We start from the raw sequence: 21,745 nt of genomic DNA on the forward strand, positions 1-21,745 counted from the left end.
AGCTTTCAATCTCCAACACTCCAATGTGAGGAAAAAGCAACAGAATCTGAGCTAGCATAATCATATGCAAAAACGAAATCGAAAAAGAATGGAAAACAAAACAGAAAAACACATTGTAATTTTCTGGTCAGTATTCTTATGTAACATCCTGCTCAAAGGAAGGGTACTGCCAGGATGAAAGAACACCCTTACAAAACATAGTGTTTAGTTAAACAATAGGATCCTTAGCACAAAAACGTACCTCACAGAAGTTGTTTGACTGTGTGTGAGCGTATTTCTTAACAACAGTACACTGCAGTAATATGTGCAGTCAACTAACACATTAACGTAATTAAAAATACAGTATCACAGAAATGTTTCACTTTTTTGATAATTGCTCTTGAACAAGAGAAACACTTAACAGAATGTATTTCCATCTGCATACACAATTTGTTATTAATGAGAATTTATAAATTAATAAATAAATGCAGTCATAATAAATACAGTTTTCCATCTGCAATGTCAAGCTTTCCTAGTATTAATTTCTGACTAAAATTAAACCAAAATTATTAGTGGAAGATGAACCTCTCTCAAAAGAAAATTAAACAAATGGATATACACTATTTTATCAGAATGTTATTTCTGTTTGCTTTTTTTCAAAACCAAGTGCAAATTCATTTAAAAGTAAGTGTTCAAAATTCAATCTGAGTTAGAGAATTTAATGTTTTGTAAATCAAGATGGTATAAAAAAGCAGATCTTAAAGCAGTACAACAATCCTATCACAAACTCTAAGATACTAATTAAGGTTTTATGAGCATGTTCATTTACTCTCACATATGTGCCAATTTGAGTTTTAGCACTAAATTATAAGATGCTATTTTTGACATTCTGGGGTCGTTCTAATTAAGGTTATATCCACCTTATCACAAGAAAACACAGTACTTCTTTTCCTTTGCTTACTTGAGCAATGGATCTGTCTTTATGAAAAAGTATTTTATGAAGGTCAGCAAATATGCCTCTGTAGTTGTTGGATGGGCAAAACCAGCAGTCAGCAAAAATAAATGCATTTTAAACTTTAAGAGCTTTTTTCTTAAAAAAAAAAAAAAGGAAACAACAAAATAAAACTAAACATACAGAAATTATCAAAACTAAAATGAAAACATAGTTCACAATGCATATTTAATTTTATACTTTAATATACCCCAAAACACTCTTTAAAGAAAACTTATGAAGTATTTCAGACCCACCATGCCATTAAGTATTAAGTGGAATTCTAAGGCATATCTAATTACCAATACTAGGTTTTGGAGGACTGAGAGTACATCTGAAAACTGTTGTTGGAAAGCCGGGAAATATTTTGCTAGTGTATTGAGAATTGCTGTTTCTTACCATTTCTTTTTTCCCTACACTTGTAGGTGCAAGAAACCTGGAGCTTGCAATTTCAAGAGCCTCTGTATGAAATAACAAGAAAAATACCATGCAGCTCACTTAAGCTCCATATTATTTCTACTACTGCTCTCTACCGTACATTTTCAAAAAACTTAGTCACAGCTTAGTCACACAAGTTGTAGGCATTCTTGAACATTGCTTTATTTTTTTTTTCTAAATCTTATAATAATGCATAATTAGAATAGCTAAATGAGCAACTGACACAAACTCCTTTTACTAAAGCATCTGTGCAGTAATAAGATAAAAACCTTGTACTGGAACCCCAGACTCTAGAAATTCTCATTTACTATCAAAAATGTTGATCTGTTTAGTTTCTTTTTTTTTTTTTTTTTTTGTTCATAGAAAAAAGAAAGCTTAAGTGAGTTTGGTGAAGAGTTTGTCTCTGGTACCTTCATATCCTTATAAAGAAGCAAGTTTCCTTCCCGTAAGACAAAATAACGTTCCTGAAATTTGTTTCCAGACAGTAGCTTTGACGGTTCTTCTTTATACTTCAGATTGCCTGCTTTCACACTACCTTCCTCATTTTTCTCTATCAAGAAAATAAAAAAGCATTTTGTTAGAAGATTTCACAACACTATTTTTAAATGCCCCTAGCATTACTGTTTATTAAAAGACTAAAATTACAACTTCACTGATTTTATATTAAATACAAATAATATAGCAATATATAATACTACATTACAATTAAATACTTTTATGAATATATTATTTATTAATAAGAAAGGTACTCTTAAACATTGACATATTATGATTTTAATTACTATGGGACAAAAAGGCTTTTCTGTTCTAAGATAACATAGCAAGAGTCCCTCAACACACTTTAATTAAAAGAATCCTTTCAGAATAGAAAGTGCATTTAAATCCAAAAGTATGGCATGGGTACTTTTAATCTCTGTGCTTCAGAGAGGCAAAAATTTTCTTTAAAGATCTAATTTTGTCATAAGTTTGTCTACATTTTTTGTGTTTGAGTCAAAACACACAGAAACACATATATATTTGGTACAATTAATTAAAATCATTAAAACAATCTCAAAAAAAAAAAATCAACAAATCAACAGCCAAACAAACCCAAAGCACAACTTTGTAGTCAGCTTTATAAAGCATTGAACTTAGTACCGAAAAAGCTTTTATTTAAAAAAGTACCAGAACAACTGGCAGTTTTCAATGTTAGCGACTAGATTTTTCAGTATGTCCGCAGCAGTTTAAAATTCTAAATAAAATAATACAAAAAAAGTATTACTAATAGATATAAACTAATGCACCACCACTTCTTGCTAGTTTTGTTTTTCCTATTCTGCCCGATGTATTTTTGGGGGTTTGGGTTTTTTTTAGGCAAGTTTATTAGCTTTGCCCAAAAACATAATCTAAAAAACCAAGAATAACATGTTTTAAAGAATTCGACAATAAAAAGTAACATAAAATACATTTTCATTTGGTCAGGAAAGACAAAGAACACAAGAAAGACCAGCGTTCACTGTTTGCATATTTTCTTTTTATTTGTAAAGTGCAGTATTATACAGCCACAGCTAGTCATGCTCTCTCTGGGAGCAACACTTGTAACATGTACTAATCAAAATTATCTACTTTTCTATCTTCACACATTCTGCTAAATGAGCCATCATCATCTTAAAGTACTGCATGATGTACACAAAGCCAGTATGAGAGGTGACCAGGGAGAATTAAGAATTTGCATGAAACAGCACTAACAAGCATAAAATGTGAGGTTTAATACAAATATATTGCATTGTACTGTTTCCAGCTACCCACACTTCAGTATTTAAGTGATTTTTTTTCTTGTTTTAAAGAAACTGCAGACAGTTATTCCACACATGACTATTTATAAAACAAGTAATATTTAAACAGTGAAAAATGTATAATGCATTACATGGATAATCCTGCATGCACAAAATGTCCATGTTTCACATGTCCAATTACATAAATTATATTATACATTATATTATACATTAAATTATATTTCAAAACTCCAGAGTCAGATTCTACTATCATTTGTACGGCTAGAGAGGCTTTGGGACTAACTTGAAAAGCTGTATCTAGATCCCATCTTTAATACTGGCTGAAAAACAGCTGTTTAAAGGGTTGAAATTAAATTATTCCTTCTACTAACCCTATTTTTTTGTAAAAAGAAGGTAATTAAAAATGTGACTCTTAATTTTCTTTCACTTTATATCTCAGTACAAAATGAGACAATGAAAAACATTGTTTAAAAATATAATGGAAATGAAAAAGATGAACATCTTTATCTTATTAAATAAAACCAACTACATTCTAATCAGCATGCTTGCTATGAACCAAAAAATCTCAAAAGAAGATTTCCCAGTATTTTCATCAGAGTTTAAGATAGAATCTGGATCCAGGATCAACACATTTCAACAAAAAAAATCAGAAGTTATTTGGATTATCTCAATTATAAGCGTGAATAGAGATGCACGGTTAAAAGAAGTTGTAACATGTTCCCTCTTTGCCTGTAGGAATATGTATTTCGTGTTCAGAATACAGTAGGAATCCTTATCCACACAATCACAAGTTGTTTTGAGACTAGCAGTATACTTCCACATCTGTACCAAATTACAAGATTTTAAACTACATATAGCTCCTGACATGACACTCATTCAAAATTTCACATAAAATCTATAAAACACTTGATATTTAAAGACCTTGAAAAAATAACAATACTCTGAATTGACGATATTCCATATTCTTTAGAAGCCACTATTTCATAAAGTAATCTAAAATAATTGGGATGCGTTCTAATCGGAATGTTTTTTTCAGATACAAACTAAAAAACAAACAAAACTTTCTAGAAGTTTGCATCTACTAAGAACCAGATGCACTCAATCCATTCAGCATTGATCTACCTGTGGTTTAGAAGTTTGTGTTTCAAGCAACACCTCTGAATAATAACCCCTGTTCTCAGAAACCAATACTTCCTACTCAAATTATGTAACTCATTAACTGTAAAATTTCAAGGACCTATATACACACACCCTTTACTGTCAATCTGTATTTTTCTAACTAATAAGAATTTAATGTTGGAAATCTTCAGGTAAGGAAAAGGGGCTTGAAATAGTACCAAGCTCTACTGACTACCTCTTATACCAAAATAATATGCTCACCTTGCCCTTATGAAAAGCACTTGAAAGAGTGCTTCTGCAAAAGGATGAAAATCTATGGAATAAAATGTCAAGAGAAAATAACTAAACATCTTTCCTCTCTGGAAGGAAACAGGAGAACTGGCTACCCTTGATTTGGAGAAAGCTGAAGTTCTCAACCACTTCTTTGCCTCAGTCTTCACCGGCAAGTGTTCTGACCACGCCACTCAAGTCTTGGAATTCAGATGCAGCAACACGTGAGAAGGAAGACCTTAGGCCCACTGTAGGAGAGGATCAGTTCGAGATAATCTTAGGAACGTGAAAGTGCACAAGTCCATGGGGCCTGATGTAATTCATCTGCAAGTCCTGAAGGAGCTGGCAAATGAAGTTGTAAGCTACTGTCCATCACAAACTGAAAAATGATAGCAGACAGGTGAAGTTCCCGATGACTGGAAAAGGGTAATATAACCCCCATTTTCAAGAAGGGGAAAATGGATGACCCGGGGAGTTACAGACCAGTCAGTCTCACCTCTGTGCCTGGCAGGATCGTGAAACAGATCATAAAAAAGAACAAGGTGGTTGCTGACAGCCAGCATGATTCCACTATGGGGAAATCCTGCCTGACCAATCTGGTGGCCTTCTATGGTGGGGCTACAGAACTGATGGATGGGTTAAAGCAGTTGAAGTCATCTACCTGGACTTGTGCAAAGTGTTTGACACTGTCCCACATGACATCCTTGTCTCTAAATTGGAGAGATGTTAATATGATGGATGGACCACTCAGTGGATAAAGAACTGGATAGATGGCCATGCGCAAAGAGTTGCGGTCAATGGCTCCATATCCAGCTGGAGACCAGTAACGAGTGGTGTCCCTCAGGGATCGCTGTTGGGACTGATCTCATTCAACATCTTTGTCGGTGACATGGACAGTGGGATTGAGTGCGCCCTCAGCAAGTTTGCCGATGACACCAAGCTGTGTGGTTCTGTTGATATGCTGGAGGGAAGGAATGCCATCCAGAGGGACCTTGACACGCTTGAGAGGCGTACCAATGCCAACCTCAGTAAGTTCAACATGGCCAAGTGCAAGGTCCTGCACCTGGGCTGGGGTGATCCCAGGCACAGCTACAGGTTGGGCAGAGAAGAGATTCACAGCAGCTCTGTGGAGAAGGACTTGGGGGTGTTGGTAGACAACAAACAGAACATGAGCTGGCTTGTGTGCTTGCGGTCCAGAAAGGCAACTCTATCCTGGCCTGCATCAAAAGCAGCGTGACCAGCAGGTCGAAGGAGGTGGTCCTGCCCCACTACCCTGCTCTCATGAGACCCCACCTGGAGTACTGTGCGCAGTTCTGGTGTCCTCAACATAAGAAGCACATAGAACTGCTGGAACAAGTCCAGAGGAGGGCTACAAAGATGATAAGGGGGCCAGAACACCTCCCATGAAATGACAGGCTAAACAAGTTGGGGCAGTTTAGCCTGGAGAAGAGAAGGCTGTGTGGAGACCTCATAGCAGCTTTTCAGTATCTGGCAGGGGTCTACAAGGATACAGGAGAGGGACTCTTCATCCAGGACTACAGTGATAGGACAAGAGACAAACTGGTTCAAACTTAAATAGGGGAAGTTTAGGTTAGATATAAGGAAAGTTCTTTACTGTGATGGTTGTGAGGCACTGGGCACAGGCTGCCGAAAGAAGTGGTAAATCACAGAATCCTAGAATCACAGAATAGTTTGGATTGGAAAGGACCTAAGATCACCAAGTTCAAACCCCCCTGCCATGGGCAGGGACACCTCACGCTAAAACATGTCACCCAAGGCTCTGTCCAACCTGGCCTTGAACACCGCCAGGGATGGAGCATTCACAGCTTCCCTGGGCAACCCATTCCAGTGCCTCATCACCCTTACAGTAAAGAACTTCCTCCATCCCTGGAGTGAAATGCTCCACCCCTGGCAGTGTTTAATGCCAACTTGGACAGAGACTTGAGCAACATGGTCTAGTGTGAGGCATTCCTGCTCATGGCAGGGGGGTTGGAACTAGATGATCTCAAGGTCATTTCCAACCCTAACCATTCCATGATTGTGTGGTCTATGGGAAAGTGGAAAACCTACCACAAGTCTTCTGAAATACATCAATAAACTAACTCTTTTTAACTTGAAAAGGAAAGTTGAGTTCTAGACAAACTACACATGTAGACCTATATACAATGTTTGACATTATACAACATAAAAAACTAGTTTTAAAAAGGACCAAATAAGAATAAGTCTAATCATGAAAAAGGAGAATGCACTATGTATAAGGAACATGGGAAAAGCTGCACTGACAGGGAAGACAATGACAAGTTACCAGGATGAAAGGAGGGTAACAGATCTGTTCCATTAGGCTCACAACTGAACTAACAGTATTTCAAACATCATTAGAAGTCTTTGGAAATAAAAGGAGGAAAGTGCCGATGACACAAAGGTTTAAGGTAACATTAACAGGAAAAAAAAGGTCAGGCATATAATAATTTAGTCTGCAGTATTCTAACATAAATAAGAGAACCAAAGAAAGTTCACTGAATTCAATTATAATATGATCACAGGCCTATTAATTTTGCTGTAAAAGACACCCACCACCCAGTTGTCCAACCCTGTAGACTGAATCTACTGTTGAAAAACATACTTCAAACAGTAGCTGTTGGACATCTAACCTTAGCCCTGCTACTCAGTAAAAAGAAACTACCCACATGAGGAGTGTGTAAGAGTGGAAAGATTAAGGTCTCCATCTTTTCCTTCAGGACAGCCATTATTTCTTGTGCACTTCAAGATGGAGAGCCACAACTGCCTCTCCTTTAGACAACTGGAGCAATGACCTGATCCTGTGTCTTTTCTCATTCTGATACTATCTAGTGCTGGAAGTACAACATTTATCTAAAAAACCCTCAGTTATCTTTTTGTCCTGAAATAGCTGCTTAATTGCTTCAAAGGTGTACAGATGCAAGATTAGAAATAGTAACAATAAACAACTGCAACTACAAAACATGGATGAATGTGCACTTTCTGTGCATCTTTGCCTACATTTAATATCTATATTTTCACTGAAGCTAGTGAAATTGCTCCTCAGTATTGCTAATGTTTCAGAGCAAATTTACAAGCTAAAAGTGGATTCAAGAAATCTAGCAAGATAAAACGATAGAATTGTGTTGATTTTAGATATTATTTTATAACAAGATCCAGTTAGAAAAAGCAATATTTTAGATATTAAAGTATGTTCAACATGTAAAACTTTCTTAAAGTGTCAATTCCACCCTCAAGAAAATATTTTGTGATACACAAGATTACCATATAGAGATTGCAGAAATCAACACTGTAACTCTGCAACTGGCAGAGACTTTTCTCTTCAAACCACTAAGAAAACCAATATAAGTTATTTAATGAGTTTTTGATTATTTTAACACGCACACTCACAAAAAAAAAAACAGCCAGTAAATGTAAACATTCAGTCAACAGCCAGTGTGTCTAGACTAAAGTCAAACTGAATAAACAGATGCAAACAATTACTGTGATGGGTTGGGAGAAGAAATAGATGTAGAAATTAGGAAAGAAGAAGAGTAAATGGCAGATTTCTCCTTTAAATAGTACTACATTTTGTAAATTGACTCTAGCCTGATCCTTATGTATTTCTCAGAGCAGTGGTTCACACAGTCCTTAAAACCCATATTCTGATTATTCCTGAACACATACTGAGGGAGGTGATGGAAGTTCATATATCAAGCTTTTAATGAACTAGGCCATTTCTCTCTATTCACTGTCTGCTATGACATGTTTTGAGATACTGGAACTCAAACATAATGGTCATGAACAGAACACTTGTTAAGGTTGATTTGTATTTGTGGAGTATGTTTTTATAGGAATAAAGGATGATGAAAGAATGCTAATACTTTCAGAAGAATAACATCATAACTTATTTCTTAAAATTAACAGAGAAGAGATATATAGATGGCGAACAGAGAAAAAGAAAAGACTGCATATTTGACTAAGTCATTAGATAAAATCAGATGGGCATAAACCAGGCATTGTGTGTCATCATCACGTTTTACAGTGACAGCATACAGGATTTCAACTGCTTGAAAACAGGATAGTAATTTTTGGATCTCTAACTTCTAAACCACTGCTTCCTTCAAAGTGAAAGCTACATATTATTACATGGGAGACTTCAATCCCGCTATTATGTAAAAAAAATAAAATAGGATGGGGGCAGCTTGTAAATCATGGTTTTCCACTGTAAGTTTGAGCTACATCTCCTTTCAAGTGTCAGATCTAAATTCCTCATCCTTTTTAAAGGCTGCATACTCTCTAATGAGCTTTGTAGCTTGAAAGCATCAGATTATAAAATAGATATTATTATTAGCATATAAAATTATTTAATATATAAATTACATGGTTATATATAATGTAATTATATATACACAAGATATATGTATGTATGATCCACAGAGAGAGAGCATAGTGAATGGACTATGCAGAACTGCTCTATGGATAAAAGAGCAGTCACAAGTTTCACAGCAGAACTTCAAACACTGTGAATGTGAATTTCTCTGTACTTTTATGTTCAAATGGGAAAGCTTACAGTTTGTAGAAACAAGAAGATCCGTGAATTTTACGTTTTAAAAGGAGGTTAGCACAACCCTCAGTAAAACAGTAACTTTCATAAAGTAGTAGTAATTCAAATGTTCTGGGACACTGCCCCAATGAAAGAGCTGTAAAAGAACTGCCATCCTCATGTCCCCACATGAAATATCTAAGTTTTAAAAAAGATACGTACCACTGTAGAGTTTTATGATGTCTGCTGTTAGAAACCTCTTTATTATCAGATATGCAGTGCCGGGTTCCGGTAGTGAACTCCAGTGAAGAACTTGTTCTAACACATTCTCTGTATAATGCAGAGGACGTTCTGAGAAATGTCGAAGGGTGAAAAAAAAGAAAAATTGAAAAAAAAACCAAACAAACCAAAACCAAAAGCCAAGACTGAATGCCCTTAGAAGTTACACATGCTTATATGCAACATTGTCTCATTCACTTTGAGCTACAGAAGAAAAGCACTGCCTTCAAAATAAGACAATTATGCACTTCACTGACTTTCTGCAGCAACACCTGTGCCGGCAGGGTCTGCACAGATAATAAATACTAAATTAAACAATAATAATCAAACGTTCAGTGACTTTTGTATTTATGCAAGAAAACATCTGCAACTAAAGATGCTAAAACACAACTTTCAAACTAAATACAAAATTTAGGAACTAACACAGAGCATACCAAAGTTTGACCGAAACAGAACCAATAGAAGAAGGCATGATAGACTGTATGTGTGCACTTAACACTTAATTTGGTCAAACGTACATTTGTGGATAGATAACATCCATCCTAAAAGACCACACTGAGACCCAGGATTCAGCTTCACAGAACTGAAAAACTGCAGGGATAAGAATGTCCATCCAGTATTCCACACAAACCCCAGTTCATACACCAAATGAAAATACTGAAAGTCTGGCAAATAGTCCCTAAATCTGCATTACCAAACCCAGCAGAAAACTGAGCCTGGCAGGTACTGCAACACAGCCTGAAGTATCTCATACCAGGCAACACTGATGCAGATGGAGGAAGACTGCATAATTACCCTCCACACGCACACATACACACCCCTCTGAAGGCTTTCACCTGCTCAGCAGCAAGCACCTACAATAAATTATTAATGAAAGCACAAAAACCTTAACAATGGCTTTGTGGGTTACAACAGTAGATCCAAGTGTCATTTTATCTCCAAAGAGAGATCTTTCCAAACATTCTGACTTCCCTTTGGCATACCAACTTACATGGGTCAGGCCTTGAGAACAGCTGGACAGAGTGCCTGGAAAGTCACACCTGTGTGACACTGTCATGTTGGGTCTGGCAGTCTAGCCCCATGTCTCGTGAATACTGAGGGGAAAAGTATGCCACCATAGTCTCATTTTTCTTTTCTGCTAAGGCAGATGAATATGAAATGTCAACAGCTGCTTTGGGACTGTCCAGCAATACATTATAGCAGAAAATATCTCCCTGAACACCTGAACACCACAGCTTCAGAAAGCAGCAGCCACAAATAACATACTTAAGTGACAGAAAAACCCACCACTGTTTTGGTATGCAAAAAGTCCTACCTTACCAGTAAACTTGCTATGTCACTTATAAAAAAGTTTTATTATTCAGACATGACAACAAAGCAGCCTAACAAAACGACCATTCTGTAGACAGCAGCTCAATCTCTACTTTACAACACCATTTCTTCTGTCTCTTTTGTTTTAAATGGTCAAACTTTCAAAACTTCTTCCTAACTTTTGGGAAATTGTGGACTCTGATGTGATAAAGTCAAAACAACTTGTCCTTGTACAAAAGAGAAAAAAAAAACACTTTACAAATCAACAGCAGGAAACACTGGCAAATCATCACATCTTCCTAGAACACCAGCACTCCCAGAGTAAACACCTACTGTTTTATTTATAGTTACATTTAAGACCATCTGTCATCATGGATTACACGGTACATAAATCATCATGCTGAAATGCATTAGCTATTTTGCTGGCAACACACCTCATTTACAAACTATCCATCAGGCAAAAATTACTAAAAAAAAAAATACATCCTATTTTGTAAAAGCATATGGTATTGAACATTCTTCATTAGGTTAGATTAAATTATCAATTATTTCAACTTTTTATATGCAAATAATTTAGTTTATTTTTAATATTGCAAATTTAATATTTTGAACAGCAAGCAGTAAACATGTATGTCCAATTACCCTTTTACAGAGGTCATTATATGCTGATAAATATCCCAAACCAGTCATTTTCACCTTAAACAACATTAACTACCAAGAGAAAATTACTTTTTAGAGAATTTAAAATTCTAATTTTCTTGCCTTATCCAGGTTCATTTTCAGGGCAGTACATCTTAAAAGGTAAAATAACTCTCATAAAACTTCAGGACTGAGTGCAGCAAACTGAATACCACCATGCGCTAGACAGGTACCAGACCGCGGCAGGAACACAAGCAAAATATTCCTTTCATCAGTACAACACTGATTGTTACTATACATTTGAAACAACTAAGCAACCTTTGCTTCTGTCATGACATGTCATAATGTCAACTTATTTGTAAATGCCTTAGATTACGTGATGTTAAATGGTGTTTGTTAAACGATGCTAATAAAATCAATGTGCAGCAGCATGCACTTGGACCAAGGGCTGAACAGGACTATTTTTCTCTGTTATTCAGCCTTTTGAAAATCTGCTAGATTCAGCCATAGCACCACTGTAGTCTGCCTGAGTGTCTGTTACTACATGTATTATTTTTACTTTTCAACATTATTAATTCAGTTTTGATGCACAGATTCTTCTAGAAAGGCGTCCACGTAGGACATTTTATCAGTCTAATTACTGGAGACAGGTGCTGAATTATGACTTTATTTAGTTTACTTTTTGCTTGTTTGCTTTGGGTTTAAATGGTATGCCATTTCTACTTTGCATTGTAACTCTTGTTTCAATGGCATACACTCTAATCCCTTGCCAATATTTTTTGTCCTATACAGGGCTGTAATGTCTTACTCTAAGCTTAATTTTGTTGCTAATTTTCCATAGTCATTAGCTCAGACAACTAAAATACTAGCTGTTACACCCAAACACCTCAAGAAGCTGCTGTGGGGTCTATCTTTTGTATTTATGTTCTCTCGGCCATATCTAGTTCAGCTTTCATTTGCCTGTAAATGTTTTATAAGTTTTAGAAAATAAAATATCCTCTTGAGTTTTTCTATTACTCAGTCAAAAGAAACAGGATTTCTAGAGTACTTGTAGGAGATATCAGGACTCTTCTAAAGATAATAGATGCTAGCATGCTTTGTCGTTGACACCTTCATCTACAAATGCGGAAATGAACTCCATGTTACAACTCTACACAGTATCACCACAAGACTACAAGATGCAGAGAGATCAGGATCACTTAAGTCAAAAAGGAGAATGCATTTCCAATCTTGTTACCAATACTGTCATGGTCAAGACTGAGCATATCATGGCCATCAGTATATCTGAAGAGATTATTGTAAGCATGTCTGAAAATCAAGTACAACAAAACTATTCAAACAAACTTGTAATGTTTAGTAATCTTAGTTTTCTCAATTTTTTAAAAACTTTTTTTCTTCTTAGCTTGGAAATAGGTACCTTCACTACAGAAACAGCCCACAGTCCACTTCCATAACATGAAAACAGTAAGAACAGCAGCTCTAATATGAAGTACAAATAGATAATGCTTTTTACTAAAAGTGTATTTCTTCACGTATTCTTCAAAAATCATGTGATTATTCATATAAAAATAAACATAAAAATAAGTAAAAATAAATACATAAAGAAATCTGTATTACTTCACAGTAAGTACCTCTAATAATTCAAGCTCTGGTACACCTGAAACACTACCTACGTTAAAACCTCTCTGTATTTCATTAATATTGTGCCTGTGACATTTGCTCTTGTTGGCAGCAGAACCATATTTAAAACAAACATTTTGAAATTCTGCCATATACACCATAGTAGCACTCGCCCTATACACAGGATTACACACTTTATGCCTCCTTTTTCATCTACACACATAAAATAATTGAACAAATAATAAAAAGATACTTTCACTTAAGTATTACACGTATTTTCTTATTTCATTTTCTGGAAAACATTTTTCCTTATAAAATCAACTGCTGACATTATAATGAAGGTAAGTTTCTTCGAGACATATTGGTAAGACCTACTTTTCTTTAGCTCGTGACCAATGAACTGTGGAAGCAGAGTAACATGAAAAACATTTTTTCAGCCACCAATTTATAAGCATTTCAAAACAATTCATCACACTATTTCTAGCAAAGTGTAGAAAGCAATCACGCAGATGCCCAGCAAAAAAATGTAGAATAATGGCATGAAGGCTCATTTTCATTTTGTTTCTATAAGCCTTTTATTATTTTTTTAACTAAGCTTTTGATTATGTTAAGCATAAAAAAAATCATAAAATTTTCTGTACACAAATTTAAGGGTCACTAACCTAGTTCACCATTTTCAAGTACTTCAAAAGTAGCCCAGATATCATGTTTGTTGGGAATAATGTTTTTGATTGCTAAAACATCATTAGTTAATTCTTCTGCTTCCATCAAAGGTGATACCTAGAAAACAAATAGAGGCAGTTTATAATATTGTACAATTACCAATTTTTGATTTATTTTTTAGAAATCTTACTCCCTGCAACTACTACTACTACCAACACTACCACTAATATAGGCAGTAGATGCACTCAGCTGGAAATCCATAAATTGTCAGACTCCTGCATGCTTTCCTGTTTTTTTTCCACAAAATCAAAGTTAAAACTTCTAGCTGTCCGATTAACTTCGTAGCTTAAAAATCTCCCTCTCAATCTCTGAAAATTCAGATGAAAGGAAGCCTTGATACATTTTCCTGGCTATAGGAAGGTAAGTATTACAGAAGTACCATTTTATTAAAAGAAATAAAAATTAGATCTTAGAAATAGTCCCATTTTTATTGATATTTAAAAAATATGTTATGTGCATGTATATATGTCTGCATCTATGTATACCACACACACAGAACCATAGAATAGTTAGGGTTGGAAAGGACCTTAAGATCATCTTGTTCCAACACCCCTGCCATGGGCAGGGGCACCTCACACTAAACCATACCACCCAAGACTCTGTCCAACCTGGCCTTGAACAGTCAGGGATGGAGCATTCACAGCTTCCTTCGGCAACCCATTTGAGTGCCTCACTAGCCTTACAGTAAAGAACTTCTTCCTTGTATCCAATCTAAACTTCCCCTATGTAAGTTTCAACCCATTACCCCTTGTCCAATCATTGCAGTCCCTAATGAAGAGTCCCTCCCAAGCATCCTGATAGCCCCCCTTCAGATACTGGAAGGCTGCTATGAGGTCTCCACGCAACCTTCTCTTCTCCAGGCTGAACAGCCCCAACTTTCTCAGCCTGCCTTCATATGGGAGGTGCTACAGTCCCCTGATCATCCTCGCGGCCCTCCTCTGGACTTGTTCCAACAGTTCCATGTCCTTTTTATGTTGAGGACACCAGAACTGCACACAATCCTCCAAGTGAGGTCTCACAAGAGCAGAGTAGAGGGGCAGGATCACCTCCTTCGACCTGCTGGTCACGCTCCTTTTGAGGATACAGTTGGCTTTCTGGGCTGTGAGCGCACACTGAAGCCAGCTCATGTTCATTTTCTCATCGACCAGCACCCTCAAGTCCTTCTCTGCAGGGCTGCTCTGAATCTCTTCTCTGCCCAACCTGTAGCTGTGCCTGGGATCGCCCCAACCCAGGTGTAGGACCTTGCACTTGTGGCATGGTTAAACTTCATGAGGTTGGCATCAGCCCACCTCACAAGCGTGTCAAGGTCCCTCTGGATGGCATTCCTTCCGTCCAGCGTATCAACAGAACCACACAGCTTAATGTCACTGGCAAACTTGCTGAGGGTGCACTCAATCCACTGTCCATGTCAGTGACAAAGATGTTGAATGAGACCAGTCCCAACACCGATCCTTAAGGGACACCACTTGTTACTGGTCTCCACCTGGACATTGAGCCATCGACCACAACTCTTTGCGCATGGCCATCCGTCCAGTTCTTTATCCACTGAGTGGTCTACCTGTCAAATTGATGTCTCTCCAATTTACAGACAAGGATGTCATGTGGGACAGTGTCAAACACTTTGCACAAGTCCAGGCAGATGACGTTAACTGCCCTAGTGCTGTCCCTCAGGTCTGCAGCCCCATCACAGACGGCCACCAAATTGGTGAGGCAGGATTCCCCCTTAGTGCAGCCATATACATATGCAAACTGAAGTTTTTGAGAGTCATACGCTAAACAGAACACTGCTGAACCGGAAACAAAGAGGTGTAACTGAAGCGGGAAAATTCAGTTACAGAACTGACTTCTTTTAACTCTTCATCCGAACAATAATGCACTACTACATGGAGATGAGTGCCTTTAAAATACACAATCAGATATAATGCTGAAAATCTCAATTATAGTAAGAAACAAGTTTTGGTATGTTAGCACTCAAGGAAAGCAATAAGCCACTGACAAAAAGAAAAATCAGGAGGAAGGTCATTTAAACGGCCTTGTACTTCTAAATAAAACCAGCATTCACTGTGTACTTGTTAATCATAGAATCACAGAATAGTTAGGGTTGGAAAGGACCTCAAGATCATCAAGTTCCAACCCGCCTGCCATGGGCAGGGACACCTTGCTCTAAACCATATCACCCGAGGCCTTGTCCAACCTGGCTTTGAACACTGCCAGGGATGAAGCATTCACAACCTCCTTGGGCAACCTATTCCAGTGCCTCACCAGTGGCCTTCTGTGCTGAACTGGGAGAATTTATACCACCATATATTGCAGTAAAACCGAAGGAGGACATCTCCCTTTTAAATTTGTATCATAACATTCTCCTGAAAAATAAATAATGATCAGTCTTTACGAATTTTTGCAACACACCCAATTTAAAAAGAAATATTTAAAATAATAGCGATAAAAGTTCAAACTTTCATTAATTATATAAAAACACGTATGAAAATAAATTTGGTATACGTCACGAGAAAGTGCATAGTAAAAACTCTGTATTACTTTTATACACTAACCCTGATTATAATACTACAATCTGGCTCCTTTCTTTCCACGTAAACTTCAATAAGCAAATCTCCAGCCTGGGAAACCTAAAAACAAAAATTTGAAAATATCAGACTTTCTTTAAAACATTTCAAATATCCTTCTAAACAGAGATAATACAATTATTAGTAGATGTGTTTAGAACCCACTGAACTCAAACTTTTTCTTCACACACTTATCTACAAAAATAGTCCAAACGTTTACCCCAGTGGGAAAAGCCCCACTACATTCGACTAGCATAAGGAAAAAAAATCCTATTCACAGATTCAGGAAGGAAATTCAACTCTGACTAAATCCAACAGAATAATATCGAACAAAATTAACTCCATTTACAAATACAAATTCAACAGCAAGAAGTCTAAGACATGAGTGCGTATGAGAACCATAATTCTGATTTAGAATTTAGCCAGAATCACTTCAAAGCCAAAACAGATGAATATGAATTTACACCCATAAAAAAGGACAGGATAGGACCCCCAAACTGTGTTAGTTAAAAATGAGAAGAAAAATTACAAGTAACAGAATATTTCAGTCATAAAGCCATATGTACATAGACAGATAATCAAATTTATTACTATGAAGACTACATTATTATTACTTGCAATGAAAACTTTATTACATATATTTTAAGAACAAATCAAAACAAATGCTCTTGATATCGACCTCTTTTAAATATAGCTCTTCAAATTTGTTGGAGAAATATAAACTTTATTTACAATGCTAACATATCTAATAATTAGATGATTAAAGCAAATGTATGACATAATAAATAATAGTTTAATATACTGAATACCTACAAATGTAACTTAAGAACATCTAACAAACTTTAAAAGGAACTGCAAAGTTAGTAAATCCAGCATTCTATGATCAAGAAGAAAACTGTGATTCCTGAACAAGAATTTAGTATTTTCTATCATTACTAGTTTTGCTCATCTATGGCAATAAAATCATCTGTGTGGATGAGAAATTACTTTTCAACAGTAAAAAACATCTCATGCTTTGCCTGTAATTCCCTTGCAGTATAGTCATAAGCATCTTCAAAAGATTGTAAATCATCCCAGTACCAAAAATATTTTGTAAAACTAAATACATGGTGATGATCAGAGCATAGGAAAAAAAAAAAAAGGGCACAAAACTGGACTTTTCAGGAGGTGAGGTGTACCCTTTTATTAATAAACCAATATAAGGAATTAATAATCAAATTAGCATTTAGAAATAACAACTTTTGAGAATTTTGAGGACAGTATTCATAGTGATGCTACTTATTTATGTATTGTTACTGAGACAAAGGGGCACAAAATCACAAAATGGAAGATAGAAACCTTTAGAATTAGTTTTAAGTAATGTTAAGTTTGATGGCTTTGTAGCAGTAGCAATGGAAAATTACTGAGGTGCATGATACATAGAGAAAAAAAATAGAGTACAGCAAGAGAACATACTGAGAATTCTCACAAGATAAATCATTATAGTTGGCATAGTTTTAAGAAAAACAGTCTAGAAGAACAGGACACAGGGATAAGGAGTATCCGGGAACCACAGGTGTCCAGGATGGGCTACAGTGAAACTAACTGATAAGTAGGAGGATAGGAGGATTATTATGTCTCTGGTGCTAATGAACCAATTAAACTGGTATGAGCATCTAGTGCCCGTGCTTCAAAGGCTGCCAGAAGTGATGAAGATTGTTGGAAGAAGTAAACGACCCTCAGAGACCACCACCACAATTCTGTACGCATGCACGGAACTCTCTGAAAAATGATGCAATCCATAGGTAGCCTCATGAATATGTATGTATGCCCAGGGACTATATAAAGATGGCTTGTGTAGCAATACGGGGACACACGTTAGGAGGAGCTATCCCCCGTGTCTCCCGGCACCACAATAAAGAATACCTGCTTGTCAGCTTGAAAACTTTGTTGGCAAGTTTGTTCCTGGAGTTTTCTCCGAATCAATCTGGCACCCCAGATGGGACCCTCTCTGCTCGGCTGCAGGACCTGCTGAGGACAGGACTTCCTAGGGCCCTTGGGAATTTTTCCCGGAGGGACCACTTGACTCATTCGTATCGCTGCAGGAGCAGACAAGGACCATCTCATAAAAGGTATTCTTTTCTTTTATATAGTTTGTAAGGTGTAGGGGGCATCTCGGTTTGGTAAATTGGTTTGGTAAGCGTACGCATGGTTTGGAAGCCTTCCATAAATCAAGATAGGGAATCTCGTAGGTAAAGGTGTATACCCAGCTGCTAGCATCCGTTTGGTATACACCCACAAGAAACAAGGGGCTTCTTGTGGTTTGGGTCCTGCAAGACACAGGGGTATCTTGTGGAAATGGTTTTGGACCTTGTTGCTATTTGACTTATTCTGTGGCTTGTTACATTAAGGATTTTAGTCTTGTGATTTTGGTATCAGTGACAGACTGTTTAAGCAGGGGGCATCTTGTGATACAAGACGCAGGGGGTGTCTTGTGGAAATGGTTTTGGGTCCACTGTGCTATCAACAGCCCATAACGGATTTGATTCAGTGATGCTGTCAGCGTGGGTCCCTGAATAGGTTAGTAGAATCACCCTCCGATACAGTGGGCTGTTCAATATGGTTCCCACAGTGGGACGCAGACAGGCTGGTCGGACACAGGGGTCTCGTCCTTCTTGGGACACTGACAGGCTGGTCAACTATAAAGGGTTCAAGGAAACCCCCCTATTAATGTTACAATATGGTCTGAGCCATAATGGTTAGGAAGTATTGCTTTTGATTCTACTGGTATTCGCCTTATTTTGTGGCTTGTTACAGTGATGATTTTGGTCTTGTGATTTTGGTACTGATGATAAGATGTTATAACTGTGTTATTAACTGTTGTTTGGTTGATTGAATTTAAGTCTCTGTCTCAAGTGTTGTAACTGTGTGGAGTATGTCTGGGGATCCCGTCTGTGTGTGTGTGAATGTGAGATTGATAATGGAAAATCAGCAGAGTGAAGAGATCTTGAAAAAAAACCCTCTTGGGTGCATTTTGGCACACTGGAAACAACTTGGGAGGGTCTCCTGGGGCTTGGTAAATAAGAAAATATTGGTAAAATATTGTAACCAATGGCGGCATTTGTATGCTTTGGAAGGTCAGGAAAAATGGCTTAAAAATGGAACTCTGAACTATAATACATTGTTACAATTAATGTTGTTTTAAGGGGGCAAGGAAAATGGGATGAAGTAATGTATGCAGATACGTTTTTCACTTTAAGACACGGAGTGACAGACTGAATGCAAAATAAATATAGCTCTGTCAGATTCCTTAATTTTGGCTTTGGAAAAGGACAGGGAAAAACTGAAAGTTACGCTGGAGATGCTCAGTTTGTGATATTGGGGAAAGATGTTTAAAGTTAAAAAACAGTAATCAGGAAGATAGGGTGGAAAATCACGTACCACAGGTACCTCCGAGAAGAGCACCCTCTGCCTCTGTCCTATCTGATATTTGTAAGGAGGAAAGAGATTTCTGTCACTGGCAACAAGCGGCACATCCACATTCAGAGTTAAGAAGGGGTTAAACCAGAAGTGCTGTTGCAGAGGCAGGCATCTGCAGGCCCTGCACAGCAGGGGGAGCCCCTGTGAGAAAAAACAAAAAAAAAAGGGAGAACCAAGGGGGAGAGGGGAGCTCGAGCAGCTCCAGTGTTTGAGTGTGGGAGGAGGGATGTTGGGCAGAGGTGGGGGAGTGGGATCCTCTTTCTGTGGGACCGGATTGGTGTGGGTGCTATGGCGAGTTTGGACGCTGGAAGTGAGACTGCCCGGGGGGGGGGGGGCAGTGCCATGGAGTGGCTCTGGTGACTGAACTGGAACTAAACTGACAGGGACCTGGGGAATCTACCCTATCAGATACAGTGGTTACATTAAAACTAGGGACTAGAGGAAATAAAGTGGAATTTTAGTGGATACAGAAGCAACTTATTTGGTGTTAAATCAGAGAGAAAAGAATTTGTTATAGATGTGGGAGCTACTGGCCACCAAGAGGAAAAAAAAAAAAGAAAAAGAGAGGTATTCTTTCTGAAACCTTTAAAGTACAAATTGGGAAAACAAATAGGAATGCATAAAACCTTATGCATGCCAAATTCTCTAAAATCTTTATTAGGGCAAGAAGCAACATTTAAGGAAAGCAAAATGGAATTCAGAGTTAAAAACTGTCAATTAATTGCAGTTTTGAGTTTATCTTTAATTCAACAGAAAAGCAAAAAGAAGGATTTTTCAGGAGATCCTCTACAGGAGAAGTGGAGTGGACCGTACCAGATATTACTGACCACCTTTACAGCAGTGAAGATAAAGAAACAACCTGCTTGGATACATTATTCAAGAATAAAGAAAGCACCAGAGCCAGAGAAGACATGGTGGATCGAACCTTCAGTACCCTTGCGTATGAAATTGCATCGATCATAATTTGGACTCATATGATAACTGGCACACAAGCTTGGGACCAGAACTTATACCTGAAATTAGTGCAGAATGTTACTAATGTTTTAATCGTAATGACTGTTGGGTGTGTACACAGTTACCTAAATCAGGAGAAAGCCTGGATCTCCCTTTAACTGGAGTTCCAATTCCTAACACTGTCTCATCGACATATTTGTGGGTGAACACTGGCAATCTGTATTCGAAGGAAAGGTTAACATTTGGAATAGTTAATCCTAACCCAGGTAATAAATATTACACCTGTGCACAAAGATGTATTACACCAGGAACCAGGGCAGGAGATCACGCTTGTTTACATGCCATAGATGTAGGTCACCATTCAAATTGAAATCATACGATTAATATAGATGGTATCATAGTTCAGTGGTGGCCCACTTCTAAAGGGAAAGGATGGTATTGGTTATGTGGAAAAAAATGCTTATAAGATTTTACCCACCAACTGGAAGGGGGCATGCACCTTAGGTGCCGTAACACCCTATTTTACTTACTATTATCAACAGGACCTGGATTAGAAGTATTGCTAAACGAATTAAGCAAGGGTTTAACCCTATTATTGAACAGCACACCGCATTTCATGCTTTTGTAAGAGGGCTAATTCCATATTTGGCAGTAAGTAAATTAGAGAAGGCAACTGTAAATATCTCAGCAACCATAGAGGAAATGGAAAGTAAAAACATCGATATAATCCAGGCAGAACAAGAGATAACTAGCCTATCTAAGGTGATATTACAAAACCAAATGGCTCTAAACATGTTACTGGCATCACAAAGAGGGGCTTCTTCCATAATCAATGAAAGTTGTTGTTCCTATACAGACTAAAGCGGCAGAATTGAAACAGATCTGGAGGAAATTTGGAAACAAACTAAGATATTCCATGAAATGGCCATGGATGACACCTCCTGGGGTTTTGAAGAAACATGCAAAAAGTTAACTTCATGGTTACCCAATCTCTCCTGGTTGAGGCAACTGGCTGCAGGAATATTGGTGTTAATTATTTTAATATTGATTACTTGTGGTATGATACAGTGTTCCCTCTGGT

General features: G+C 37.3%; 1 protein-coding gene across 1 annotated transcript in view; it reads right to left on the reverse strand.

Annotated features, from left to right (window-relative positions):
- ARAP2 (ArfGAP with RhoGAP domain, ankyrin repeat and PH domain 2) overlaps nt 1-21,745 on the reverse strand; it is a 124,845-nt gene that overhangs the window by 13,137 nt on the left and 89,963 nt on the right. The window contains exons 24-27 of the mRNA XM_061379703.1: nt 16,240-16,314; nt 13,627-13,744; nt 9,338-9,466; nt 1,819-1,958 (exon numbers count right to left, since the gene is read on the reverse strand). Coding sequence (XP_061235687.1) covers nt 1,819-1,958; nt 9,338-9,466; nt 13,627-13,744; nt 16,240-16,314 — 462 coding nt within the window. The remainder of the gene's footprint in view (nt 1-1,818; nt 1,959-9,337; nt 9,467-13,626; nt 13,745-16,239; nt 16,315-21,745) is intronic.

Source organism: Neopsephotus bourkii, unplaced genomic scaffold (assembly GCF_033783945.1).
Source record: "Neopsephotus bourkii isolate Nb327-2 ecotype Australia unplaced genomic scaffold, CSIRO-AGI_Nbou_v1 NB_1780, whole genome shotgun sequence".
Taxonomy (NCBI): Eukaryota; Metazoa; Chordata; class Aves; order Psittaciformes; family Psittacidae; genus Neopsephotus; species Neopsephotus bourkii.